Source organism: Protopterus annectens, chromosome 1.part0 (genome assembly GCF_019279795.1).
Source record: "Protopterus annectens isolate FY-2018-M chromosome 1.part0, PAN1.0, whole genome shotgun sequence".
Taxonomy (NCBI): Eukaryota; Metazoa; Chordata; order Ceratodontiformes; family Protopteridae; genus Protopterus; species Protopterus annectens.
Genome location: NC_056725.1, coordinates 152,886,780 through 152,912,238, shown reverse-complemented (window position 1 = coordinate 152,912,238; position 25,459 = coordinate 152,886,780). Strand labels below are relative to the sequence as shown.

The window sequence follows — 25,459 nt, the reverse complement described above, 5'->3', positions numbered from 1 at the left end:
TACAAAGTGCTCCACAACATTTAGAAGCTTAAAAAAATGTATCTCATTTTCAGCCAGATCTTGTAGCACCAAGATGCAAATGTTGAGTGGGTTTTACCAGGAATTATACAATGACCGCTCATTAATATTACAAAACGCGTGCGCTGATTGTCTTGCCTGCCCGTTGTAGATCCCACATTATTCCAACGGAAAAAGGTCTGGTCTTTTGTCCATTGGTATAAAGTGCTCAAAACATTTTTTTTAACAAAAAAAAAAAAAAAAAAAAAAAAAAAAACAAGAATAAAAGAGCAACGGAACTTTCTTTTTTCCGTTGCTTCCATTTCAAAGCACTGATGTACTGGGTATGCATGGGACGCAAGTCCCATACGCACGCTAAGTACATCAAAACAAGGAAGCAGTGTACCACAACCAGCGGAAGAACAGTAATGCGCCATTATACAAAGACATTATTTAAGAAAAGTAAGTTTTTTTTTTTCTTAAATAATGTCATTGTATAATAGCAATAACCGACTCTGTGGTTGTGGTATATTGAAATTTACCCACGGTTGGCTTTATTTAATCACTCAGGCTTCGCCCTCGTGATTAAACCACACCAACTGTGGGTAAATCTTCAATATACCACACCACGTTGTCGGTTATTGCTTAATTAAATAATGGGTTTAATATGAAGCAGATGATTATTGTCTGATTTGGAAAGCAGCAATGAGTTTCACGTCTCCACTGAATTTCATAGCAGAAAGAATCCTTAAAACAACTGAAATAGACTGTTTTTAGAAAAAGTTTAAAAAAATCAGTAAATATGCAGTGCTAGTAGTTATTAACCTTCTGACTGCTTAGCTTATAATAATATAGGTGCTGTCAGTGGTTTGCAGCTGTCTTCACTTGATCTGTTTGTTCACCAAAGCTTCATTCATTGTTTAGTTTGTCTTTTTGTTTAGTAATGATCCCTAGATGATGATATGGTGGAATATGGAGATAGTTCAACAGATCCCTGGAAATTGAAATCTAATCATTTCCCTACGTGAAGGGATTGTCGTCCTTTAAATCTCTTGTTGAGACAGTGGAATTCTCTTTGGGGTCATTGCTATGTGGTAATTTTGAAGCTAGATGTTGAAATGCCTTTGTTGGGTTGACCCCTCATCCTGGCTGCGGAATACATTTGTTGAAAATAAATTCATTCTCCACTTCATCTTCATGTACACAGGTACCACCCTTTTGTTCATTGATATGTGAATTACCTACAAATGGGATTAACATAAGTATAATCAGATAAAGTAACTAACTTCTACTCCCTACCATTTGGCTGGAAATAGCAGAATACAAAGCACTTGACAAACCTACTTTAAAAAGGTTGTTTTTGCATGACTTTCTTCTAGGATAACATTAGTTGCTGCAATTATTCAGAGACATGGATTTAACAGTAGGCATAGCCTAGATATAACAATTAAATCTGTAGAAATCTGCATGCAGTGTGGCATAGTTTGTTTGATTGCTCAATGTATCCAGGAATCCAGCAGACACTTTTTTTTTTGTGCTGTCCTGGCAGGACACAATGATGTGACCACATTATTTTATTTATTTACATTTGTTTACCGAGAAAGCCCAACTGGGCCAGAAGCCCATTTTCAGCGGAGGCCCAGGGAGAAAAGCTTCACAAAAATATAAGCAAAATACAATAATTAGATAGATAAGATGCAGAATACGTATCTTCTAGTTAGTCTATACAAAGTAGTATTCAGTACAGTTTTCTACTAGATACTGGTTTAAAAAGAAAAACACACAAGCATTTCAGTGAAGATCCCTGTGAGAAAAAATAAAGTTAGTAGTATGTACATATTAAATAATAGTTATAAACAAATGAGATTCACTTGTGTTTTTACCTACTTCTTTTTACTTTTGCATCATCTTAAAATACTCAATTGTATTTATTACTGCTTGGTGTAACTCATTCTAAGCCTTTTGGTTTAAACACTTGGGCTTCGGACCAGTTAGTTGTTTTGCACTGAGAGGGTTTGTGGTCTGCACTGTTGTGGCAGAACAGGTAGCTTACATCCTTCTAGGTTGAGAACTGCTGATTGAGGGCTCAGTGTCTGTTATTCTAAAAGTGTATTAATTCTGGTTTAAGCACTTGGGCTTTCAAGCCAGTTATTTTACATTAAGAGGGTTCGTGGTCTGCACTCTTGTGGGAGGAGAGGCTGGACTCTGCCCTTCTGAGCTGGGAATTTCTGGTTAAAGGCTTATAGTGCATGCATATCTGAACTGTTCCTTACTGAAGTTGGTGCGCCTTGTTTGCTGTGGCATAGACTGGATTCGGACCTGCTGGATCTAGCTTTGTTTGTGTAACTTGAGCACTAATCCAGACATTCTCTAAAGTATTCAATGGTATTTATTACTGCTTGGTTGTAACTTGATTAAAGTGTAGCTATCATTCAAGTCTTTTGGATTAAGCACTTGGGCTTCAGAACAGTTGTTTTACATTAGGAAGGTTTGTGGCAAGCACTGTGGTGGCAGGACAGGTAGCTTTCATCCTTCTAAGTTGGGAACTGCTGATTGAGAGCCCAGTGTCCAAGTGTATTAGTTCTGGTTTAGGCACTTGGGCTTCAGGCCAGTTATTTTACATTAAGAAGGTTCGTGGTCTGCACTCTTGTGGGAGAAGAGGCTGGACTCTGCCATTCTGAGCTGGGAATTTTCTGGTTAAAGGTTTATAGTGCCTGAATATTTGAACTGTATCTTACTGAAATTGGTTCACCTTGTTTGCTCTAGCATAGACTAGATCCAGGCCTACTGAATCTAGCTTTGTTTATATGCTTGTTGTTTGTTTGCTTGTTATTTCCTGGAAGCTAATTCCACCTAATACAACTTCTCAGCTTCTGTGGATCACTGGTGATATCTGCATTGCTTACTGTACTTATTTCCTTGTTTCACTTGAAAGAAAGTTACTGTTTGTCGTTTTGCATTTAGTTACTTGTAACACATTGCACTCAAGTTACCTGGCACTTGCTCACTAAAGCAATTATATAAGTCAGCACTAAAATTAAAAGCACTACACCCTCACTCCCCACTGGCCCTTGTTTTCAATTAAGGATTTCCCAATATTATTCTAGCATGTCCAAAGGTCAGTTGTCAATCTCCTCTCCGGTCCAGCTGGTGAATCTGGGAATCTTGAGGCAATGTTATAACTGCCTCATGTACACAGACAACCCTCTCCTCCTCCCACAGAACACAAATACTTGCGAGAGATGCAGCTATTTAGCCAAACTGGAGGCTGAGCTCTCTCAACTCAGGACTGGCAAGACCAGGCAGGAGGAGAAGGCAACTACACACACCACAAAACCAGCCTCACATAATGCTACCACTCCACTGAATCAAACACATAAACACACAAAGACATACTCGGAGGCTCTGAGTAAAATTTTACCTAAACAGCAGAGGCCTCCAAAGCAGACACCCAAACAACTGCTACCTCAAGACACCCCACAAGCAACACATAAACCACAAAAGCAGTGTGCAAAGCAGTCACAGCCCTTAAGGCCAAATACAACACCAAACATACTTGTCATAGGTGACTCCATAGTCAGACACACTGACGTCCCACTCACCAGGCTGAACAAGGAGAGGGTCACAGTAAGCTGCCTATCGGGCTAGAATCCGCCACATAACACAAGCACTCGGGTCACTCCATGGCAAGTACAAATATGACACAGTCATTGTCCATGCTGGTGTGAACGACCTGAGACGTACCTCCCTGGACTACATGAAAAGAGACATAGAGGAGCTCTCTGATTATGTAGCCCAGGCAGGTATGACCCTAACCCTGAGCAGTATCCTTCCTTCACCAAGAATGATGCCACAATATAGAGACAAGATGATCAGCTTTAACAATTGGCTTAATGTCTGGTGTCATTCAAAGGGATCCAGTGTCTGTCTGCCTGGGATGACATGCTTGACAAGCCACGCTGCTTCAAGGGACGGCTTGCACCTGTCACCCTGGGATTCCGGATATTGGCTAAGGCTCTTGCCACCCCATAGTGCCTTTTTAGGCAAGGCTCAAATTGTAAACCTACCACCCTAGAAAAGAAAAATGGGAAGAAACTGAGGGTAATGCTGCTCAATGCCAGAAGTCTAAATCTCAAAATGCACACACTCGAGGCCCTTCTCAGTATGGAGAACATCGATGTCTGTGCTGTAACTGAAACCTGGTTCAAGGCTCCTGAGAGCACCCCGGCACTATTAGGTTTTACCTCATATCATACGTTCCGGCCCCAAAACCCGGACCACACCACAAAAGGAGGGGGCGTATCCATATTCATAAAGGATACTCACACCTCCAGGTTGGTGACAACGCATCGGAAACCATCCAGGTGCAACTAACCATAGGCAAAACTGCTCTACAAATTGTAGCATGCTACAGGCCACCCTCTCAAACTCAGGAACCCCACACAGCCTTCCTGAAGACACTGGAGGGTATAAATGTATCTCCAAACACCATCATATTGGGTGACTTCAACTACCCGAATATAGACTGGGAACATTACTCAAGCCCTAACTTTCTAGCCCAACGGTTCCTGGAGTTCATAAATTCAAATGCCATGGAACAGCTAGTCACTGTTCCCACGAGAGGAGAAAATATACTAGATCTCATTGTCACAAACATGGGGACAAAATGCTCCACACCGAAGTATATCCCTCATTGGTGAGATCTGATCATAAACTAATCTCACTGGAAATCCACATCCCGCCCCACCCCAAGCAAAAAGACCATAGTGAAGAACTTCTCTAAAGCAAACTTCACACTACTCAAGACTGGTGTGGTATCCTTCAAGGCCCTGAGCCAGAGGAAACCACAACCCAAGCTATGGAAGCCCTTACAAATGCCTTCTATGAACACCTCCAGGACTGCATGGATCAGGCAATCCCAAATAAAACCAAGACTCTTTCCACAAAGGGCAAACGTCCAGTCTGGTGGACCCCAGCCATTAACAAACTTTACAATAAGAGGAGAAAGCTATTACATGATAGAACAAAATCCATAAAAGGGAAGTCACCCTGATCATTATTAGTAAAAAATACGAGCACTCATAAAATCAACTAAGGCCAATTTTGAGAGAAAATTGCCATGGATTCAAAGGACAATCATAAGGCCTTTTTCAGCTATGTTAGGAACCTGGGTGGAAACTCCCAGATATGCTCAGAATTAGTCCAAAATGATACAAAAATCACTGAACCCACAGACATTGCCAACATACTGGCAGACAGGTTCAGTGCAAACTTCACCCCTCTCCCCTAAAGGAGAGATAACTATCCCAGCCGAGTGTAGCCTCCCGGACATCTCAAATGCGCAGGTGAAAGCTGCTCTCTCTAAAGCTAAAACACAGCATCAATGGGACCGGATGGTGTCCCCGGCTGTGTGCTACACGAGCTAAATGAGGAATTAAACCCGCATAAGGCAGCTTTTAATCTCAGCCTTACCACAGGATACGTGCCCAAGGAGTGGCGTGACGGCAACTGTGGTCCCACTCCACAAAGGCGGTGCCTCACGGACCCTGGTAATTACCGCCCCATAAGCTTAACAAGTCTAGTCTGCAAAGCTATGGAGAGGATCATAATGGAGCTCATAAACAAAGATATAGGGACTTGCAGACATTGGACCCGACCCAGTTTGGCTTTGTCAAGGGAAGATCATGCCTTTTGAACTTGGTTGACTTCTTCAAACAGTCACCAAGGCAATTGATGAGGAAAGGCAGTCCATACAGCCTACCTTGACCTTGCAAAGGCTTTCACACAATACCCCACTCGGGTATTGTAGAAAAATTACCAGCTTAAATGTAAACCCATATGTCACAAGATGGGTTGCAAACTGGCTTAAGGACAGAACCCACAGGGTTAGAGTTGCTGGCGCTGGGTCAGACTCCAAGCCGGTCACAAGTGGTGTCCCACAGGGCTCGGTCCTTGGCCCCTATTGTTTGGCATCTACTTCTCAGAAGTACAGGCCAACATGGGAGGACTTTGTTGACAAAGTTTGCAGACGACTGCAAACTGGGCCATAGTGGAAAGTGCATCGGACACGGATATCCTTCAGAAGGGACTCACGGAAACAGATAGCTGGTGCCAGAGCCATGGCCTGAAGTTAAACGCCAAAAATGTATAGTCATACCCTTCGGGAAAAACAAGGTAACCCCAAGCTACCATATAGGTGGCAATCCACTAAGCACAGAAGAGGTTATCAGGGACCTGGGGACCCAGGTTGACAGTGGCCTTTCTTTTGACACTCACATTGCTAAAGTGGTTAGAAAGACCTTCTACATTGCCCACCTGATCATGAAGGGATTCACATCCAGATCTAGTGAGGTCATTGTTCCCTGTACTCTTCACTTATCAGACCAATGATCGAGTACAATGCCCCATTCGGGATGTATCTCACCCGACATCTGCAGCAATTGGAGAGACCCCAAAAGTTCCTCACCAAAAGGATAAAGGGACTCCAAAATCTGTCATATGCTGCCAGATTGAAGAAACTCCAGCTCTATTCAGTCGCATACCGCCTGCTCAGAGGTGACATGTGCCTGACATACAAGGCCATGTCCAACCCGGAATTAATGGACATGCTCCACCTCAAAAATCCAAATCCACCAAAACCACTAGAGCAAGCGACTTAAACCTTAGCACGGATATAAATAGGACGTGCTGGAGGGATAGATTTATCACTCAGAGACTCCCTATGCTGTGGAATAAAATCCCGGTCCATGTGAGGCAGAGCACCTCGCTGACTCTGTTCAAGAGAAATCTAGACCTGTGGATGGGAGATCGTAGGTTTACCCCAGGAATCAACTCTGTGTCACTGCTGGACAGAGGCACAACAAACTAATGGGCACAGTATTTTTTCATATAAGGGGTGGCGTAAGCCACAATAATTTGGGCTAGGCTTATAAATGCCTTAGGGCAGATAGCCTAGTATAAACCTATGAACCTATGAACCTATATATATTTTTGAGTAGTAATAAACAGAGGAGAGGGAGAAAATGAGATAAGGAGTGAACAGTGTGATGAGAGAGTTATAGATATCTTGTCAGGTATGGTGCAGGAGCAATGCCAGTTCTTGGATAAATGTTCAAACAGTAGTTAGGTAGTAACTAGATTCAGGTGTGTTTTGGAGGGCGTAGAGTAGAGAGTTCCATAATTTGGTTATTGGGTTTGAGGATAGGGCTTTACTGTGAGTGTTAGCTTTGTTTACTGAGAGAAAGTTTTTGTCTTCAGATCTTAGACTTCATGGGCATGATTTTGGAACAACAAGTTCCTTGAGGGATGAGCAACTGTCAGGGTGGAAGATGATATTGTGTGTGAATTTAAGTTTGTAGAGATGGAGAAGGTTAGGTAGCTTGAGCCAATTTAATTTACGTAGAGCAATACAATGGTAAGTTTGGTGGGGAATGTTGGCTGCGAAGCGGGCTGTTTTGTTGTAGCAAGTTTCCAATTTGGTTGTCTGATTTTTTTAAGTTGGTAAAGAGGGGGAAAGCATATAGGAGCATACAGAGGAGGAAGGTTCTGGGTATGGCTAGTCTGGCATTGTCAGTGAGGAATGGCTTGCTTCTGTATAGTGAGCCAAGCTTGATGTGAAGTTTCTTAATTGTGATGGCTATATGTTGGTCAAATCTGAGTTTGTTGTTGATTGTCACACCAAGCAGTTTTGTATGCTCAACTGGTTGGGTGACTGTGTTGTTTGCTGAAAGAATGGTGAAAGGAGGTGTGGTTGCTGAATGTTTGCTACTGGTAAATAGCATTAACTGTGTCTTTTTGGGGTCGAGGATTAGTTGTGATTTACTTGGATATGTTTCTATATCATTAAAAGCTTGTTGGGCTACTATTTGGAGGTGTGGTAAGGTATCTGCTCAGCAGATTAAAGTTGAATTGTCTGCATACTGAACTACTTTAGTGTGTGTTGTGGATGAGGCTAGATCATTAGAGAAGATGGTGAAAAGAGGGGGTCCTAGTATGGACCCATGGGGGACTCCGATCATGACAGGCAGAAGTGGTGAGAGTTTGGATTACCCATCGTACTGCTTGTTGTCTGTCAGAAAGATAGCTTGCGAACCAGGAGAGGGAAGTCTTTGATAGGTTTAGTGAGGTAAGAGTACTAAGGAGTTTCTGATGGGAGATAATGTCTAACACTTTTGGCATTTCTAGGAAGATTGATGCTACTTGCTGGTTTGAATTTCTCAGTTGGTTGATGGTATTAGAGAAATTAATTAGGGCTGTGGTGGTGCTGTGTTCCAGTCTGAAACCATATTGAGAGAGAGAGAAGGCTGTGAGATAACAGGTATTGTAATTGAGGGTGGAAACATTTTTCCAGAATTTTGACACGGGGCAAAGATGGCTATGGCTCTGTAATTGTTTAATTCTGTTGATTTTCCCCCTTTATGTAGAGGGGTAATATAGGAAGTTTTCCATAATTTTGGGACATAATTGTTCTGCTATAGACCTATTTACCAGAATGGAGATAGGCAGAGCTATAGCATCAGCAGAAGGTTAGAGGTACTGATTGGGGAGTTGGTCAGCTGCCAAGAAAGATTATTTCATTTTTTCAGCATTGTTGTTATGGTGTTAGCTGGGACAGGTTTGCGGTCAAAAGAGTTGTTGTTAGTTTCCACATTAGGTGGAAGAGATGGTGGGGTGGAATTGTTCCCTGTACTAGTCTGTGGTCTTGCTTTCTGAAGCCTCCAGTTGCCCTAAATGATATTCTGATAGCTTGAAAAGTATACAGTACTAGAGTGGCGTGATACTTGCTATACAAGACATCTGCTGTGTTTTTTTTTTTTTTTTGTAATTTGGAGACAAACTGGATACATCAAGGTATGAGCTATGTTTAAAAAAATTATTGTAGTCTGCACTTGGAAAAGAGATTGTATTGGTATGTATTGTCATGTCATTAATGTGCTGAGGCTATTGCTGGGTCTAGGTAGAGGGGCTTATACAAGCAGTGTTTTTGCCTGTATGCATGTAAATTGAAACTATTTTCAAAGAACAAATAATTGTAACATTTATTGCTGTACAATGCAGCTAAATACTAAGTACTGACCTTCTAAATTTCAAAATCAGATGCTGTTAAACACTTTAGATTAATGCTCATAGCAGATGAAGCAACCATGAAATGTTTGTTTTAGGTAAAAATGCTTTATGGTTAAGAACAATGCATGAATTTTAGCAATCATAACAGGAACTAATTAAGTAATAGATAAAACTAGTGCGTCGCCTAATGTGGCCTATGTCATCATCACAATAACACTTTGAATTATGCAGCCGATCAAATGCCCCATAATTCAGTATGACAAGTTCACTGCTGTCCATTATCAAAGTTTGCGTTAGTTGTGTTAATGAATAGCAGTTAACTGGCAGTACTGAGTGATGTGGAACTGCTTCTGTCCTATACTTCAAATTCATTGCTTCTGCCTTATATAGGTAGAAGATCATATAGATTCTTTACATCCTACTGTTGTGGTTACAGATATGCATAAGACAACACAAAAAAGACAAGCCAGCAGGGGGATTCCTCAGAGCTGCTGTCAGGTTATCACTTAACGTACCAGTCAGAAAACTGAACTTAAAGTAATAAAATAATGACTTGATAAATCATCACAAAAAGTATACATAAATTGCAGTGATTTTAATCACACTGGATAATCTTAAAGCAGAATGGTATTGTTCGAGGATTCTTGTACAAGCAGCTAATATCAGGAGCATGGGATGAATACACTGAGATATAATCTATGTATTTTAATTAATTTTTGAGCCCAGTGGATGCTGATCACTACACAGTCTTGCATATTTACTGCCTGCCCTTTTGGGCAAAAGCTGATGTTGGTGCAGACATCATACCAACAACTATTAGGTTGTTTTTGCTTTATGCCATAATTTTCTAGCAGAGGCCTAGCTATGTCCTCAAGGAGTGGGTGTCCAGTGTGTGCATTATAGTTTCACACTTGTGTCATGCATTTGATAGAGCCCATGAAGCCACCTTGCTTCCTTCTGAGCAGGTCTCTATCAACAGCTCTTCAGTCTGTGCTGGTGATGCACCATCATTTCTCTTCATCCCCATCTGGTTTTTAGTACCTTGATTGCTAATTGAACCAAATCATCTGGTCTTAATCAGTGTGAATTATAAAATGTTAAGGCAAGCTCTGTCATTTGAATGAGTGGTTAAACCAAGGCCCAATCTGCCGGAATTGGTGGTATTCCAGGTGGATATAAAACATCGCACAGCAGGGAAAGTTCTGTTCTGTTTTGGTCAAATTTTTTCTAGTCTGTAAATGTCACGTCCTATCTTGCATGAAAAAGGCCTTTGCTAAGTTTTTTTTTTTTTTTATAGGAATAACACCATTGATGTTCTTCATCTCACATTGCTGCAGTCCTTACACTTGGGTAGTCCGCTGTCCTCGGTCGGCCCGAATATCAAAGTATAAGGCTGACGTCGGTCAAGGCGCATTTGACTGACATCAGGACGTCAGGGTACAAATGCGCATGACCGACGTCATATCCTCAGTCTTTTTTGCCGCATGGTCCGATGCAGAAGCAGCATTGCAAGTGCCGGTTGGCGTTCTGAAATTGTTCGATTTCGGAGTTTCAGACCGAGTCAAAGTTGGCTAAGTACCCCGTTGGGGAATATTTTAGTTTTGTCTTGGCTCAGTGGTTTACCGGATGTCAGAAAAAGTGAATAATTGTATTTCTTGTGGGAAACAGATACCGCATAGAGACTACCATACTTTGTGTATTCCTTGTTTCGGGCCTGAGCACGACGTTGTTGGGTGTCGCTCTTGTGCTAGATTCAATAAGCGCACTATTAAGAGAAGATTAGATTGTGCCAGGTTAGTCTTCGGGAAGCGGTGCAATTATAAAATGCCGCCGGATGCTCCGGCCGCTTCTTCGAAGAAGCGCAAGGACAAAGCAGTTAAACCTAGGCTAGAGGAACCGTCAGTAACGGACGCCAGTTCTTTAGAGGTGTCGGTGGAGCCGGTGGTTCCACCGGAGGTTTCTTTGGGATCCCAGGGAGAGACTTTGTTATTGCAGGATGTGGCCTCTCAGGAGGCAGGCCAGGCTGATTGGGCTTCTCAGGTTACTATACTCCCCTCCCTGCCTAGGGTGGTTAGGCCCTCTCCTTCTGTTTCCAAGGCTTCTCCCAGGGGCAGGCCAGGTTTAGCTTCAGTTGGTGTTACCCCTAGCTCTTCAGGAACTGTGCCCAAGAAGCATATGCTTAAAATGGCAGAAGATTTGATTACTTTGATTAGGGGTTCTATGCCCCCTCCTGATAAGAGATCTAGGGTGGAGCCTGAGCTAGGGAGTTTTGAGCAGGCTTCAGATGTTTCAGAGTCTTCGGCTGAAGACTTGCAGGAGTACTCTCCTTATTCTGATTCTGATGTGGATGATTCTACTCCTTCTGCTTCTCCTCCTGAGGATTTTTCTTTTCAGAAACTCTTCATTCCATGAGGGAGCATTTTAAGTGGGAAGGTCAGGACTTCTCTGATTCCAGGAAAAGGCTTAGGGAATTTTTGTTTTTACCCCAGCATAGGCCTTTGGCTATACCTCCTGTTTTGGATGTAGTGGAAGATGTTTTACAGAGGCTTCTCTTAATCCTGATTCTTTGCCTCCTGCTCCTGTTAAACCGGATAGGTATTACAGGGTGCCTGAAGCTCATAAGTATCTTTTAAGAGTCCTAGGGCGGACCCAGAAACTGTTAGCCAGGGGCCTAAAGGTGTTAAGGCTTCTGTTGTTAAGAATCCGGTTCCTGCAGACAAAGAGGCCAGGGCCTTGGATAGATGGGGAAAGAAAGTTTATACTTCTTCCACTCTTGCTATGAGGGCTTTGAATTGCCAGTTTCACATGTTGAAATACCAAAACTATCTCCTTTCACAATTGAAGTCTAAGGTTGATGCTCTGGCAGAAGGTATTGATTGTAAAGAGTTGCAAGATTTAGTACATGTTTCTGAACAGGTGGGTAAGCATTCTTTGCAATGTGGTTTTGATGCTGTACAGGCCTCGCCTAGGGTGGCTGCCACTGGGTCAGTTCTTCGCAGGCACGCCTGGCTGAGGGATCAAAATTTATCTGAACATGTTAAAACAAGGATTTTAGATGCTCCTTTACAATCTGACGTGTTGTTTGGTCCTCCTGTTGAGGCAGTTTTAAAGAAAATGGAAGACAAGGCTAAGTCTATGCAGACCGTTAAAGATTTTGCAGGTCCAGCCTCCAAAGTTTAGTAGAAATTGGCCTACTAAGGGGTGGACATATCCTTCTTATGATTCCCAGTCTAGGGGTAGATCTAGACGTGGTAGGGGAAGAGCTCAGGGCTCTTTCAGGCCTAGAACAGGGAGTTCTCCTGCACAGTCTTCGGGTGAGGGCAGGGGTCAGTCCTTTCGTAAACAGATCCAATGACCTACCTTTTCAGCTGCCAGAGCCTTCTCGTCTGGCAGCACCTTTGGGAGGAAGGTTGGCACTTTTCAAAGAAAATTGGAGTCTAATTACCCAAGACAGATGGGTATTGGATATCATACACCACGGTTACAGGTTTTATTTCCATACCTTGCCTCCTTTCAAAGGCATGCCAGACGTTCCTCCTCAACAAAGAATAGAGGCTCACAAGCAAGTTTCTCTGTTACTCCAAATAGGGGCCATACAGCCGGTCCCTATGCCAGAAGTGGGCCTAGGATTTTATTCTCGCCTGTTCCTAGTACCAAAGAAGGGGAACACGTGGAGACCAATTTTGGATTTATCTACCCTCAACACTTATCTGGACATTCCCAAGTTCAAAATGTTGACGTTACAGCAGCTTTTACCTCTGCTGGGCAAAGATCATTGGATGGTAACTTTGGATCTCAAGGAGGCTTACCTTCATGTTCCTATCAGACTAAGTTGCAGGAAGTATCTGCTGAGCTGGGACTTCTCACTATCAGTTCTCTGCATTGCCCTTTGGCTTATCTACTGCCCAGAGTGTTCACGAAAGTTCTGGCTCCAGTGATAGCTTTCTTCAGGCTAAAAGGAATACAGATCTATCCTTATTTGGACGACTGCTTGATTCTGGCTCGAGGAAGGGAAGAGCTTCTTCATCATTTGGAATATGTGATAGCAGTGCTAAGATGCCTGGGGTATTCTGTGAACTAAATAAAGTCCAGTCTAGTACCCTCTCAGGACATGTGCTTTCTGGGTGTGAGACTGAATACAGCATCCCAGATGGCCTTTTTAACCCCGGACAAACAAAAGAGTCTATCCCTTTACTTCCATCAACTATCTCATCAGTCCGGGCTGACTGCAAGGACAGTCCTTCAAGCCTTAGGGTTCATGGCATCTTGTATTCTGGTGCTTCCCAATGCCAAACTGCATATGAGGAAGCTGCAATGGTATCTCAAAAATGTATGGACACAGCACTGCCAGGATCTGGACACTGTCATTCAAATAATACCTTGCATTCAAAAGGAATTTTTGTGGTGGGCTCAGGAATGTCACCTAAACAAGGGACTCTCTGTGACCGGCCAGAGGCGAGTCAGATTTTAACGACAGATGCCTCAGACAAAGCTTGGGGAGCTCATCTAAATGGAAAGTGGATACAAGACAAGTGGCCTGCCAGACTACAACATCTACATATCAACCTGAAGGAGATGTTAGCAGTCCAGTTTGCATTAATAGCTTTCAAGGAGTTACTTCTTCCAGGGCAGGTGTTGATTCTAACAGACAACACAACTGTCATGTGGTACATCAACAAGCAAGGGGAACGATTCTTATCCTCTATGCAGGCAAGCAATGATTTTGTGGGAGACTGCTCTCAGTTTACAGCTCAATCTTCAGGCAAGGTTTCTGCCAGGAGCACAGAACTCCTTAGCAGATGTGTTGAGCAGACGAATTATGGATCCCCACGAGTGGAAATTGGATCCTCATGTATTTCAGAAATTGACAGTGTCATGGGGAACTCCAGACATAGATCTGTTCGCTTCTCCACTAAACCATCAGCTGCCAAAGTTTTGCACAAAAGGTTTCATCCCACAGCTTGGAGAGTGGATGCTCTTTCTTTCAATTGGAGCAATCTTCATGTGTATGCCTTTCCACCTCTGCCTCTCCTCCCAAAGGTACTTCTAAAGGTCAGACAGGACAAGCCAAGGATGATTTTAATAGCTCCAGATTGGCCTCGACAGCACTGGTACCCATTACTGAGAAGTCTAGCACGGAAGCCTCCATGGCCTTTGCCTTCGATTCCTCACCTGTTGTCACAGGAGGACAGCCATTTGCTCAATGTCAAGCTTCACTCTCTGCACCTAACAGCCTGGCATATTCTGTTTTGAACCATAGTGGGCCTCCACTTCCTCAGCAAGTTTTGAATGTTATTTTGGAAGCTAGAAGGCCTAGTACAAGGAAAGTGTACGCAGATAAATGGAAGAGATTTTTATTTTGGAGTGCAGCAAAAGATTTTGATGTTTCTGGGCCTAATTTGAGTGTGGCTCTTCAATATCTTACTGAGTTACTGGACAAAGGTTTGTCTTTCTCTTCTATTAAGGTTCATGCTGCAGCAATTTCGCTCACTATGATTGTGACCCACCATTGTTTTCTCATCCTTTGTTCAAGCAATTTCTTAGAGGGGCAAAGAATATAAGACCCCCCACGAAAAGCTCCTGCTCCTGCTTGGGATCTCAATTTTGTGTTGGAGAAACTCACTCTACAACCTTTTGAGCCTGCAGCTACTTCTGAGTTGAAATATTTATCATGGAAGACTGCTTTTTTGTTGGCCATTACCTCTGCAAGAAGGGTTTCTGAATTGCAGGCCCTTATGGTGGTTGAGCCTTTCTTGATTTTCCATAAGGATAGGGTATCTTTACGCACTAATCCTTCCTTTATGCCTAAAGTGGTTTCTAGTGTGGCTTTAAACCAAACTATTCATTTGCCTACTTTTTATGCAAATCCCCAAAATAAGGGGAAAAGATTTTGCACACTTTAGATGTACACAGGCAGTTGCGATATTATTTGGACAGAACTAAAGGGTTCAGGCAGTCTCAGCAGTTGTTTGTTTCTTTTGCTTTGGGTTCTCAGGGCAAGCCTGTGTCAAAACAAACTATTTCTAAGTGGATTGGGTTTTGCATTGCTTTCTGTTATTCCCATCATGGCAAGGAGATTCCAACTGGGATTAGGCCTCATTCCACTAGGGCTACTGCCACTTCGACAGCCTTTTTGAGGGGTGGCAACCAAGGATATTTTGGAGGCAGCTACTTGGAGTTCAGTGCATACTTTCTCTAGGCATTATCACCTACCACTTTACTCTAAATCCAGGGCTGGTTTTGCCACTGCTGTTTTGCAGGGCATTTTGGCAGCTCCTGCTTCCTTGTAGTTTGGCCATCCTCCCTTACCTCTGCTTTGGGATTCTACCCAAGTGTAAGGACTGCAGCAATGTGAGATGAAGAACATAGTACAGTTTTGTACCTACCATAAATGTAGATGTTCAAGATCCACATTGCTGCAGTCCAATTTACCCTCCCTCCTTCCTCTCTGTAGTTAGAGGTGGTTGTGTGGGTTGGGTTGTAAATATTGTGTATATTGTATATATTGCACATATAACTAGTGCAGGGGTGGTTGGTTGTTTGTTTGCTGTCTTTTGGTTTTGACCTTTATGTTTAGGGTCTTCTGACATCTGGGGCAAGAAAAGACTGAGGATATGACGTCGGTCATGCGCATTTGTACCCTGACGTCCTGATGTCAGTCAAATGCGCCTTGACCGACGTCAGCCTTATACTTTGATATTCGGGCCGACCGAGGACAGCGGACTACCCAAGTGTAAGGACTGCAGCAATGTGGATCTTCGAACATCTACATTTATGGTAGGTACAAAACTGTACTTTTCTCTAGGTGTAACATAGCTAAAAATCGTTCTGGTTTAAAGAAACAGATTGATGGTACCATTGATGTTTACTGTAAACATGTGTGTGCAGTTCTGTACTCGAGTCTCTGTATGTTATTACATTGTGTAGAATGCTGTCCCTAATGGCATGTGGACACTCATTGCTCTTGTTTTCAGAATGTGTAACACCTTTTTGACATTGAATGTGAGGCCATTTATAATGTCCAGCCACAAGGACAACCCAAATAGATTTGTAGAGTTTGTTGGTCCTTCAATTTTGCATGAAGTGCTCAGTGTAAATTCATCAAATTTTCAACTGCATTTCTGGATGCGGTTATTTTTTTTGGATGTGTCTTTATGTACATTTGCTTGTGTGCTTGTGTATGCATAAAATGCACGTGTATATCGCTAAGGACAGCACACAGTCATTTGTAGGGTTTCAGTGTGTGTATAGTTTTCCACATTTGGCTCAGTGGAAAAGATACTCATGTTTACATGTTGTATATGGATAATTGTTTTCTTTAATTTTGAATGAACATATCTGTAACTACTTTAACTTTTGTTTTCTTTATGCACAAAGATGTTAATGGTAGACTGTGTAATAGTGTAAATATTTGACATATTTTTGCTGTTTTCTAAGATGAATATTTGCTTCTTATCCTTCTCATTTGTAGGAATCCTTAGTCGACTGCTACAAACCTACAGAGGTAAGCTTGTATGCTTATAAAACTTCATATTTCCTATAATTTTATAATTGTGATGTCTTCAGATAAAGATCTTGAAATGAAAAATGGATTCTCCACTTCAGTTATAAAGCATATGATCTGGTAGCTGTCATTCTCACGGACATCCCTCATTCGGGAATAGGCACGTAAAGTAAAACAACAGGGACAAATAGGTTTTGCTCTGACTAGTTTGGTAAACTGGTCTAATACATCAGTGTCATGCCAGAAGTGATTGCCACTCTCTGTAGACATACTCCTCCAGAAACTGCTCCTAGGTGGTTCTCAGTCTGTCTCAGAACAAGTTCCCACAGGAGACTTTTCTGTGGGAAAAAAAAAACGATTCCTTTTTCAGGCTCGCCATTGTTTTTGGTATATAATCTCTGCTGCATAATCATATTTTATATTTTATCTAGATTTCAGTATCATCATAGCATTATATTTCAGGTACCATAAGCCTTTGAGGGTTGATTGTTGGTGTATGAACATAATGTCCTTCAGTTTTCTGCATTAGGATCCGTCAGTTCCCCCTTTTGCGGAGTCATTGAAACATCTTCCTGATTTCTTGCTACTGATGGATTGTATTTTGTGTTACTTATTTGACTATGTTTCTAATCTGTGGCAGATATTTACTTCAGAATCCATTTTTTACACAAAAGTTCAAGCAGTGACAAGTTCCATTTGAATTAGTAAGTCCATGTAGGTGGTAAAATGAGCTAAAATGTTTAGAACCATGCCCTTTAAGAAGCTTGACATGTTTTTGTATTTGTCCGATATGCATATAGCTTTACGGATGTTTATCTTTTTAATGTGTGATGAATGTATGAACAAATTTGCAGTTTGTGTCTTTTGGCTTTTCCCGGTTAGGGGTCGCCACAGCGGAACTCCAGTCCACTAATGATTGGTAGTTGAGTTTTACGTGCTGAGTTACCAGCCCTGCCGCACAACCTTCAATGAAGATACGCCCATTCACGCAAGTCTCCACGCAGAAGACGCTCTAGCTGAGAATCGAACTGGACAGCTTCTTACTGTGAGGTGACAACGCTACCGCAGCACCACCACCGCGGGTTATGAACAAATTTGCAGTAATGACGTCAATTCACTGACCATGAGTAAGACATTCATTTGAAACTTTGCCCACAATGGAGCTTTATCAGAATTAAAGAAGAAAGAAATGCCAGTTAGTAAACAAGGTTTATTTTTATTCTGAAGTTCCAGTTTGGGACAAAGACTTAACAATTCTTTATTATGCGAGACATTACTCATGGTCATTGACAGTGCTGTACTTTTCTTATTTTTATCTATATTACATTCATAAGGGGTACTTGTGAAGCTGAGGTGGTGCAGCAGTAGCGTTGTTGCCTCACAGCAAGAGGTTCTCCCATTTGATTCTCGGCTGGAGCGCCTTCCGTGTGGAGTCTGCATGTCCTCCCTGTGGTCGGGTGGCATTCAAAAGACATGCGTAGAATGGGCTTGCCTTCTTTGAAGGTTGGGCGTTGAGCTGGCACCTTGGCACCTGTAAAAAATCTACTGCCAATCATTAGTGGACCGGAGTTCCGCTGTGGTGATCCCTGACTGGGAATAGCCAAAAGAACAACATTCATAAGTGATACTTAAAAATTTGATCACAATGAACAATGACTTCATTAGTATCCGATTTTACCCGATCAGGTATCTTTTGTCATTCATATTTTAAGTACATTATTACCATACCTCTCAACTGCCCAGATTTTTGCCTAATATTTTTGGTCTGTTCTTCATAAAAGCTGTGGTTGTCTGGCAAATCACCGAGAATTGAAATCAGAAAATAACATACATTTGAGTTTCGGACTTCATACCCTTCAAAAACTGCATGCTAACAAAATCCTGTTATTCTAGCAACTTTCTAAGTTTATAAGAACAGTATTTAAAATCTGTCCCTATTTTCAGGCCATTATCCCCTATTATTTTAGGCTTTGTCCAGATTTCCTCTGTTAAGTGGTTGAGAGGTATAGTTATTCCTCTTTCATCCTTTCTGTTTCAATTGGAAGGAAAGTCCTAAAAAAGGGAAGAGAATGAGCAAAATGTGCAGGTGTAGAAAACAGTATCTGTTTATAGGTTCATAGGTAGGTACTAGGCTATCTGCCCAAAGGCATTTATAAGCCTAGCCGGAATGTGTTGGCTTTCGCCACCCCCTTAGATTAGTTCCCTGTGCCTCTGTCCAGAAGAGCCATTGAAGTGATCCCTGGGGTAAACTTTGTTTCCCATCCACTTGTCGAGGTTTCTCTTGAAGAGGGTTAGCAAGGAGCTCTGCCTAATGTAGATTAGAATCTTGTTTCAGAGCATGGGAAGTATCTGGGACAGGAATCTATCCCTCCAGCATGTCCTATTTATTGTTGTGGTGAGGTTTTAGATCCCTGGAGCATGTGGCTCGATGGGGATATGGTTTTCTTTAGGTGGAGCATGTCCATCAATTCTGGGTTGGACATGGCCTTGTATGTCAGGCAGAGATCACCTCTGAGTAGGCGGTATGCAACCGAGTACAGCTGGAGTTTCTTCAGTCGAGCTGCATAGGGCATCTGCTTGAGGCCAGTGATCCTCTTGGTGAGGTACTTCTGTGGTCTTTCCAGTTGTTGCAGGTGTCTTGTATGGTACATCCCAAATGGGGCATTGTACTCTATGATAGGTCTGATGAGTGATGCATAGAGGGGCCCAATGACCTCTTTTGATATGGATGCAAACCCTTTTGTGATTAGGTGGGCCACATAGAAGGATTTTCTAACCACTTTGGCAATGTGATTATCAAAGGAGAGGTTACTATCTACTTGGGTCCCCAGATTCCTTATTACATCTTCTGTATTTAGGGGGCTACCACCTATGTGGTAGTTTGTGGATACTTTGTTTTTTCAAAAGGGGATGACTATGCACTTTTTGGCATTTAGCTTGAGGCCATGGTTTTGACACCAGGTATCTGTCTCAGTGAGACCCTTTTAGAGGATGACTTTGTCAGCCTGAGAGTCAATTATAGCCCCTAGTTTGCAGTAGTCTGCGAACTTGGTCAGCCATAGTCCTCCTGTGCTTGCCTGTACCTCTGAGAAGTATATGCTGAACAGGAGGGGTCCTAGGACTAAGCCCTGGGGAATGCCACTTGTAACCGGTTTAGAGTCAGACCTAGCTCCCACAACTCTTACCATGTAGGTTCTGTCCGTGAGCCAGTTGGCAACCCATCTCGTGACATAGGGGTTTATGTTCAGGCTGGTGAGCTTGTCTATAATACCTGAGTGGGGAATGGTGTCAAAGGCCTTTGCTAGGGCTAGTTAAGCTGTGTGGACCACCTTTCACTTATCTATAGCCTTGGTAACTGTCTCAAAGAAGTCCACCAAATTTAGGAGGCATGATCTGCCCTTAACAAAGCCGAACTGGGTAGGGTCCAATGTTTGGTGAATTCCAATGTCTCTGTTAATGAGATCCATGATGATGCACTCCATAGCTTTGCAGACCAAATTTAATTCAGATTTTGCTGTAAGAGCTTCAGGTTTGAAAAATCATAAAATTTTCTGCTGACAGATGTATATAAACAAACAAAAAAACTTGTATGAATATACTTGTTTTCTGTTGATGTTAATGTCGAGCTGGAAAGTCTTTCTTTTTATGTGATTAAAATGGATGTTCTAGCTCACACAAGGAAGACTATTGTGGCAATAAAGCAAAGAGGGTTAATGCTATAAGTTGCTAGTGACCTTCATCTGTCTCATTGTATTTTGTTGTGTGATTCCTTTCTCTCTACTTGTATAGTATACATGAATCTGAATGAGTCGCTTATTAGACTAATGTATCGAGTCACTCCTGAAAAGAGACTCTTATGCCAAATGGGTATTGTCGCTGAATGGATGCTTTACCTTCAAAGAAAAAGAATGCTAAATGCAAGTGTGTACTGTCACTGACATGCCTTTGTAAGCAATTAAAATGCATTTGTAGACGCAAATACAGGTGAAGATTTGCAGATATTTATCATATTGCTTTATCACTTAATCTGGTCAGACAGACTAAATGGGTAGTGCTGTGAAACTGCTTCTGTGCAGTTGTGGTGATGCGAAATGAAGCCTGCTTGTTTAATACTGGTAACATAAGGCAAAATGAATGTTGAGTGATAAAAAATGTGCAGAAGTGTTTTCTTGCCTTCATTTATAGAAGCATTTCAAACCTGATTACTTCAAGCAATATGCTTTTAAACTAGGCATATAGGGCCGGATTCCAAAAAGTGTTGCTCTCCGTGCAAGTCTGCCCTCATTCCGAAAAACATGTTCTCAGTGTAAGTGGCTTACTTCAGTGTAAGGCATATGGAAAAACAGGCTTACACTGGAGGCCAGATTCCAAATGACCTGAAGTCAATGTAAGTGGTCACTTACACTGTCAGCAAGTCTTTTGGAATTGTGCCCCTGATCTTTAAATGTGTACAGCAAAAAGAGTTTTTATACTGGCGCAGTATGTTTTGATGGATTCATCTAGGTGAATACGTCCGAGATGAATTCTTACATGTTGATAACCACACATGAGTTTATATTTCTCAATATTCTGTCTTTAAAAATATGTAATGCTGCCATTCATAATGTAGAATAAATGGGAAAAATGTGCAATAATTAGTAATATCTTTAAATAAGAACTCATATCACGGTTAAAACGTGTTATTTGGTATTTACGAAAAGTTTGAATCAGCCAGTTGGTAGTTGTCTGGTGATGTAAAGTTTGTTTACTGTTTGATAGAATACTGCCATGGGTCAGGTAATTACTTTTGTAGTAGAATTTGTCCTGTCCAGGGACGCATTCCTTCAGGTCACATACTTTTAGAAGGATCCATGATGTATTGAAATGCAGCCTTTTGAGTGCATGCATTTTGAAAATTCAAACCACCGAAAATAAATAAAACAATAAAAGGTTGCAAAGTGAAACAAAACATTTCCAGGTGTGATTGCTATAACCGAAATCCTACCATTTAAGGCTGCATTTGTCTGAATAGTGCTAGTGTTATGGAAAAGGTTGTTCTAAGATAAGGTATCTGGTTAAGACTATGGGCATTGTTGGAGTCTGCACATGTTAGTAAGGTGGTCCTTGCCCCCTAATCCTAAACAGACACCTTGCATTATAAAATTCCTTTCCATAATACTACTGCTATTCAGAATTTGGTCTGAATGCAGTGGCAGTTCATTTTGCAAGCTTCAAACAGGTTGTATTTGGATGGTTTTGCATTTCAGTATAACATCATGGGGTTATGTAAATAACAAACACTTCTGTAAGCACATACCAAAGAAAGAAAGAAGCAAAAAAGTGAATATACACACTGAGCGAGGTCACTGCAAAACAATGAAAGAATTGATTACACGTACTGTGCTTTCACCCCTTGTATATAATTGGACTTCAAAAACTTCATATTTTGCTAATGGCCATGCTACCACCATTACAGCATCGGCTAATACAGAGGATTAAGATTGTGAACTGTTATCAGTCTCCTTTCTATAATCTAGGGTACAGGGTTTGATTCCTTCCATCTCCATTTGCCTACTTTGTGACTCTGAGCAAGCCACTTAACTTGACTCTGCTCCCTCTTGCCTCAAAAGAGACATTTGTGTCCAGTGAGCATACCTGGTTAACAGATTTATTGGGGAAAAAAATCAAGGAGTTTACTCTTGTCACAGCTTAAACTGTTTAACATGGTTTCTTTGGGTTAGAAGGAGTTAAAGTTGTGATTCTCCTGCTGCGTAATGGATTTGAAAGCTGGCATCAAATAGCTTTGCAGTGATAAAACTGACATTGAAAGTGTATGCTGTGGATGATACAGTTTTGTGATATATATTTTATGTATCTAGAAATTCTGGTGAAAAACTCAAGGAAATGTATGAAAAACAAGCTTTACTACATTCAGAAATGATGAGCAATGGCTGTGACTACAAAAAAATAAAGTGCAGTTGCGAAAATAGAAAATTTATTATGTTTAGTGCTTTTTATCCTCTACAATTTAAGACTTCCTCAGATCATCTGGAAACATTATGTGGAAACCCTTTATATGTAATTAAATGAATTGTCTGATGTACTCTTACTACTAAACAGAGATGGTCAAACATAACCTAATCCTGTTAGATCATACCCATCTAACTTGAAATATCAAATAATACCGTACATAAACACGCACATACATGTGGAAAATAATAAAAATAATTATTTAAAGTTAATTCATAAGCACATCTTACAATGTAACATTCTTAGTTTAGCTGCTCTCAGTTTCAACACACTTCAAATAGACAGATTGTCATTGAGCCCTAGGATGTAGTTCTCTGTATTCAGAGTCGCCCATGGACTGCCCCTTGCTTTACGGCTAATCTGCTTCAGTACAAATAATTGAAACTACTTTTACTTGTGCTTAATCAGAGCATGTGTCTCAATTCAGTGGGAAATATCAGAAAAGTGTTCATAAATGCATTTTTTAAACATTTGTTCTATTTTTTCCTTATAAATGAGTCAAAATTCTGACAACAGGCAATATGTACTACCCTCTTATATAAAGTGTTCATAAATGCATTTTTTAAACATTTGTTCTATTTTTTCCTTATAAATGAGTCAAAATTCTGACAACAAGCAATATGTACTACCCTCTTATATAAACCATTAACCTTTTGCTGTCACCTTGATGTTCCTAGCTTTGATAAATTATATTAGCAGTATTGGTCGCATATTGGCATTGGGTACAAGCCCTATATTTAAATGTCCCTTCCTTTTGTTATTGGGATTATATTTAAAAGTCCCTTCCTTTTGTTGCTGGGATTATATTTAAATGTCCCTTCCTTTTGCTGTTGAGATTACTTCTATCCTGTTCAAGAATTTTTTTTCAGGTTTTGATTTCTTTTATATGCCAAATTCTTCTTGTCAGGGAGTGTAATGCAGATATCAGGGAAGTGGATAAAATACCCCAGTGCTTATTCACGATCTTCCTAATTTCATCAACTTCCTGGTTGAATCTAAAGGTGAAGTAATTACTGTCCGATTATGTTATCTGTGTTGGTTTTCGTCCTTTCCCTAAAAGCAGGGTATATATTATACCCTGCCCCCTTTTGTCTGGTACCTATGATTAATTCAAGAGAGTATCCTGTTTCCAAAAACAATTTTCCAATAAATTCACCTTCTTCCAAAAATTATTTTGTATTCAGATGTCCTTCAAGCAGCTCTAACCAGTTGTCCTTCAATAATACTTTTGTTTTGGTGGAAGGGGTGAGTACTAGTATAGTGCAAATAAGCATTACCAGTATAGTGCAAATAAGTGTTAAAGAATGTAACTTTGCAACTAATCTATGATATTAAATTTCTTCTTTTCTTAGTTTTGGTCAATCTTCTGTCTGATGGACACATCTGATGACTTTTGTAGGTAAAATTTAAGAACGTTACAGTATTTTGTGTGTCATCAATGAAATCAGTTAGTCATTTCACAGTATTGTTGAAAAAAATAGATGTCATCAAGGAACCTGGTGTACATACTCCAAAAAGAGAGAAAATGTAAAGTAAAATATAATTGGTTCCCCAGACATGGGAGAATATACTAGCATAGGGTGCAAAAGTTGCCCCCATTGCAACACTCTTGGTCTGATGAAAAAAACTTCCTTTCAAAGTAAATATTAATTGTTACATAATATTACCTCCACAAAGACCCTACATAATTCGATGTCTCTATTACTTGGAAAATCACAGGCTGTCATGGCGTCTACAGATAAGTTTTGGAATATCGTGGTATAGATGAAAAGAGAGCTACAGCATCTTCTTCTTCTTTCGGCTATTCCCGGTTAGGGGTCGCCACAGCGGATCACCTGTCTGCTCATGATTGGCTGTGGAGTTTTACGGTGTCAAGTTACCAGCCCGGCGCCCAACCTTCCTCAGAAGGCACACACACACACACACACACACACACACACACACACACACACACACACACACACACACACACACACACACACACACACACACACACACACACACACACCTAGGGCCAATTTAGAGTGTCCGATCCACCTACAGCATGTCTTTGGGATGTGGGAGGAAACCAGAGCACCCGGAGGAAACCCAGGCGACCACAGGGAGGACATGCAGACTCTGCACAGACGGCACCCCAGCCAAGGATTGAACCAGAGAACCTCTTGCTGTGAGGCGGCAATGCTAACCACTGCACCGCCGTGGCCGCAGCATCTGTGGTACCAAAAATCAGTTCATAGGTGACAGTTCCCAAAAAAAATCACAGGAGTCTTTAAGTATCTTATCATTAGTTAGGAAGAGTTTTAATTTGTTGTCTGTAAACAGTACCAACAGTTTTGTTTTTGACCCATTGGTTGTTACTATAGGTCTAAGTGGGGGATCCTCTATAGAGTCGTAAACATTGGGAAAACCTAATATTGCTGTGGTTAATGGTTTTCATAAAGATGTTTATCTAAAATCCCTTGCATATACTGGTCCTTAATCATAAAGTCTGTCTTACTGTATGTAATATAAGCCTTGCTAATTAAGGCATTTGTCTATTTCCCCGCTTTGTGTAAAATGTTTTAACATATGGCCTTCATAACCTAATTTATCCATGAAAACCAATAGTCCATCTTTATCTGGTTTCATAATTCTTAACGATGTTCATCGTGCATATAGCTGCAGTCATAACAGATGGGTTCTCCTGCCGTCAGGCGGGTCCTCGGTCGGCTGAATTCCAAAGTCTAGGTCCGGCGTCGGTTGTCGTCGCTTCTTCCCTGACGTCAGTGCGCCAGGGGTATAAAATAACCAGCCGACGCCATTTTCTCCAGTCTTTCTTGCCGCGCGGTGCCCGAAGCAGAAGCAGTTCGCAAGTGCCGGTCGGCCAGCTCCTGAAATTACGAA

At 41.4% G+C, this 25,459-nt stretch overlaps 1 protein-coding gene across 1 annotated transcript in view; it reads left to right on the top strand.

The window, feature by feature from the left end:
- The window catches only part of PPP1R14C (protein phosphatase 1 regulatory inhibitor subunit 14C), a 987,390-nt gene that overhangs the window by 578,832 nt on the left and 383,099 nt on the right, over window positions 1–25,459 (top strand). The window contains exon 3 of the mRNA XM_044053919.1: window positions 16,535–16,567. Coding sequence (XP_043909854.1) covers window positions 16,535–16,567 — 33 coding nt within the window. The remainder of the gene's footprint in view (window positions 1–16,534; window positions 16,568–25,459) is intronic.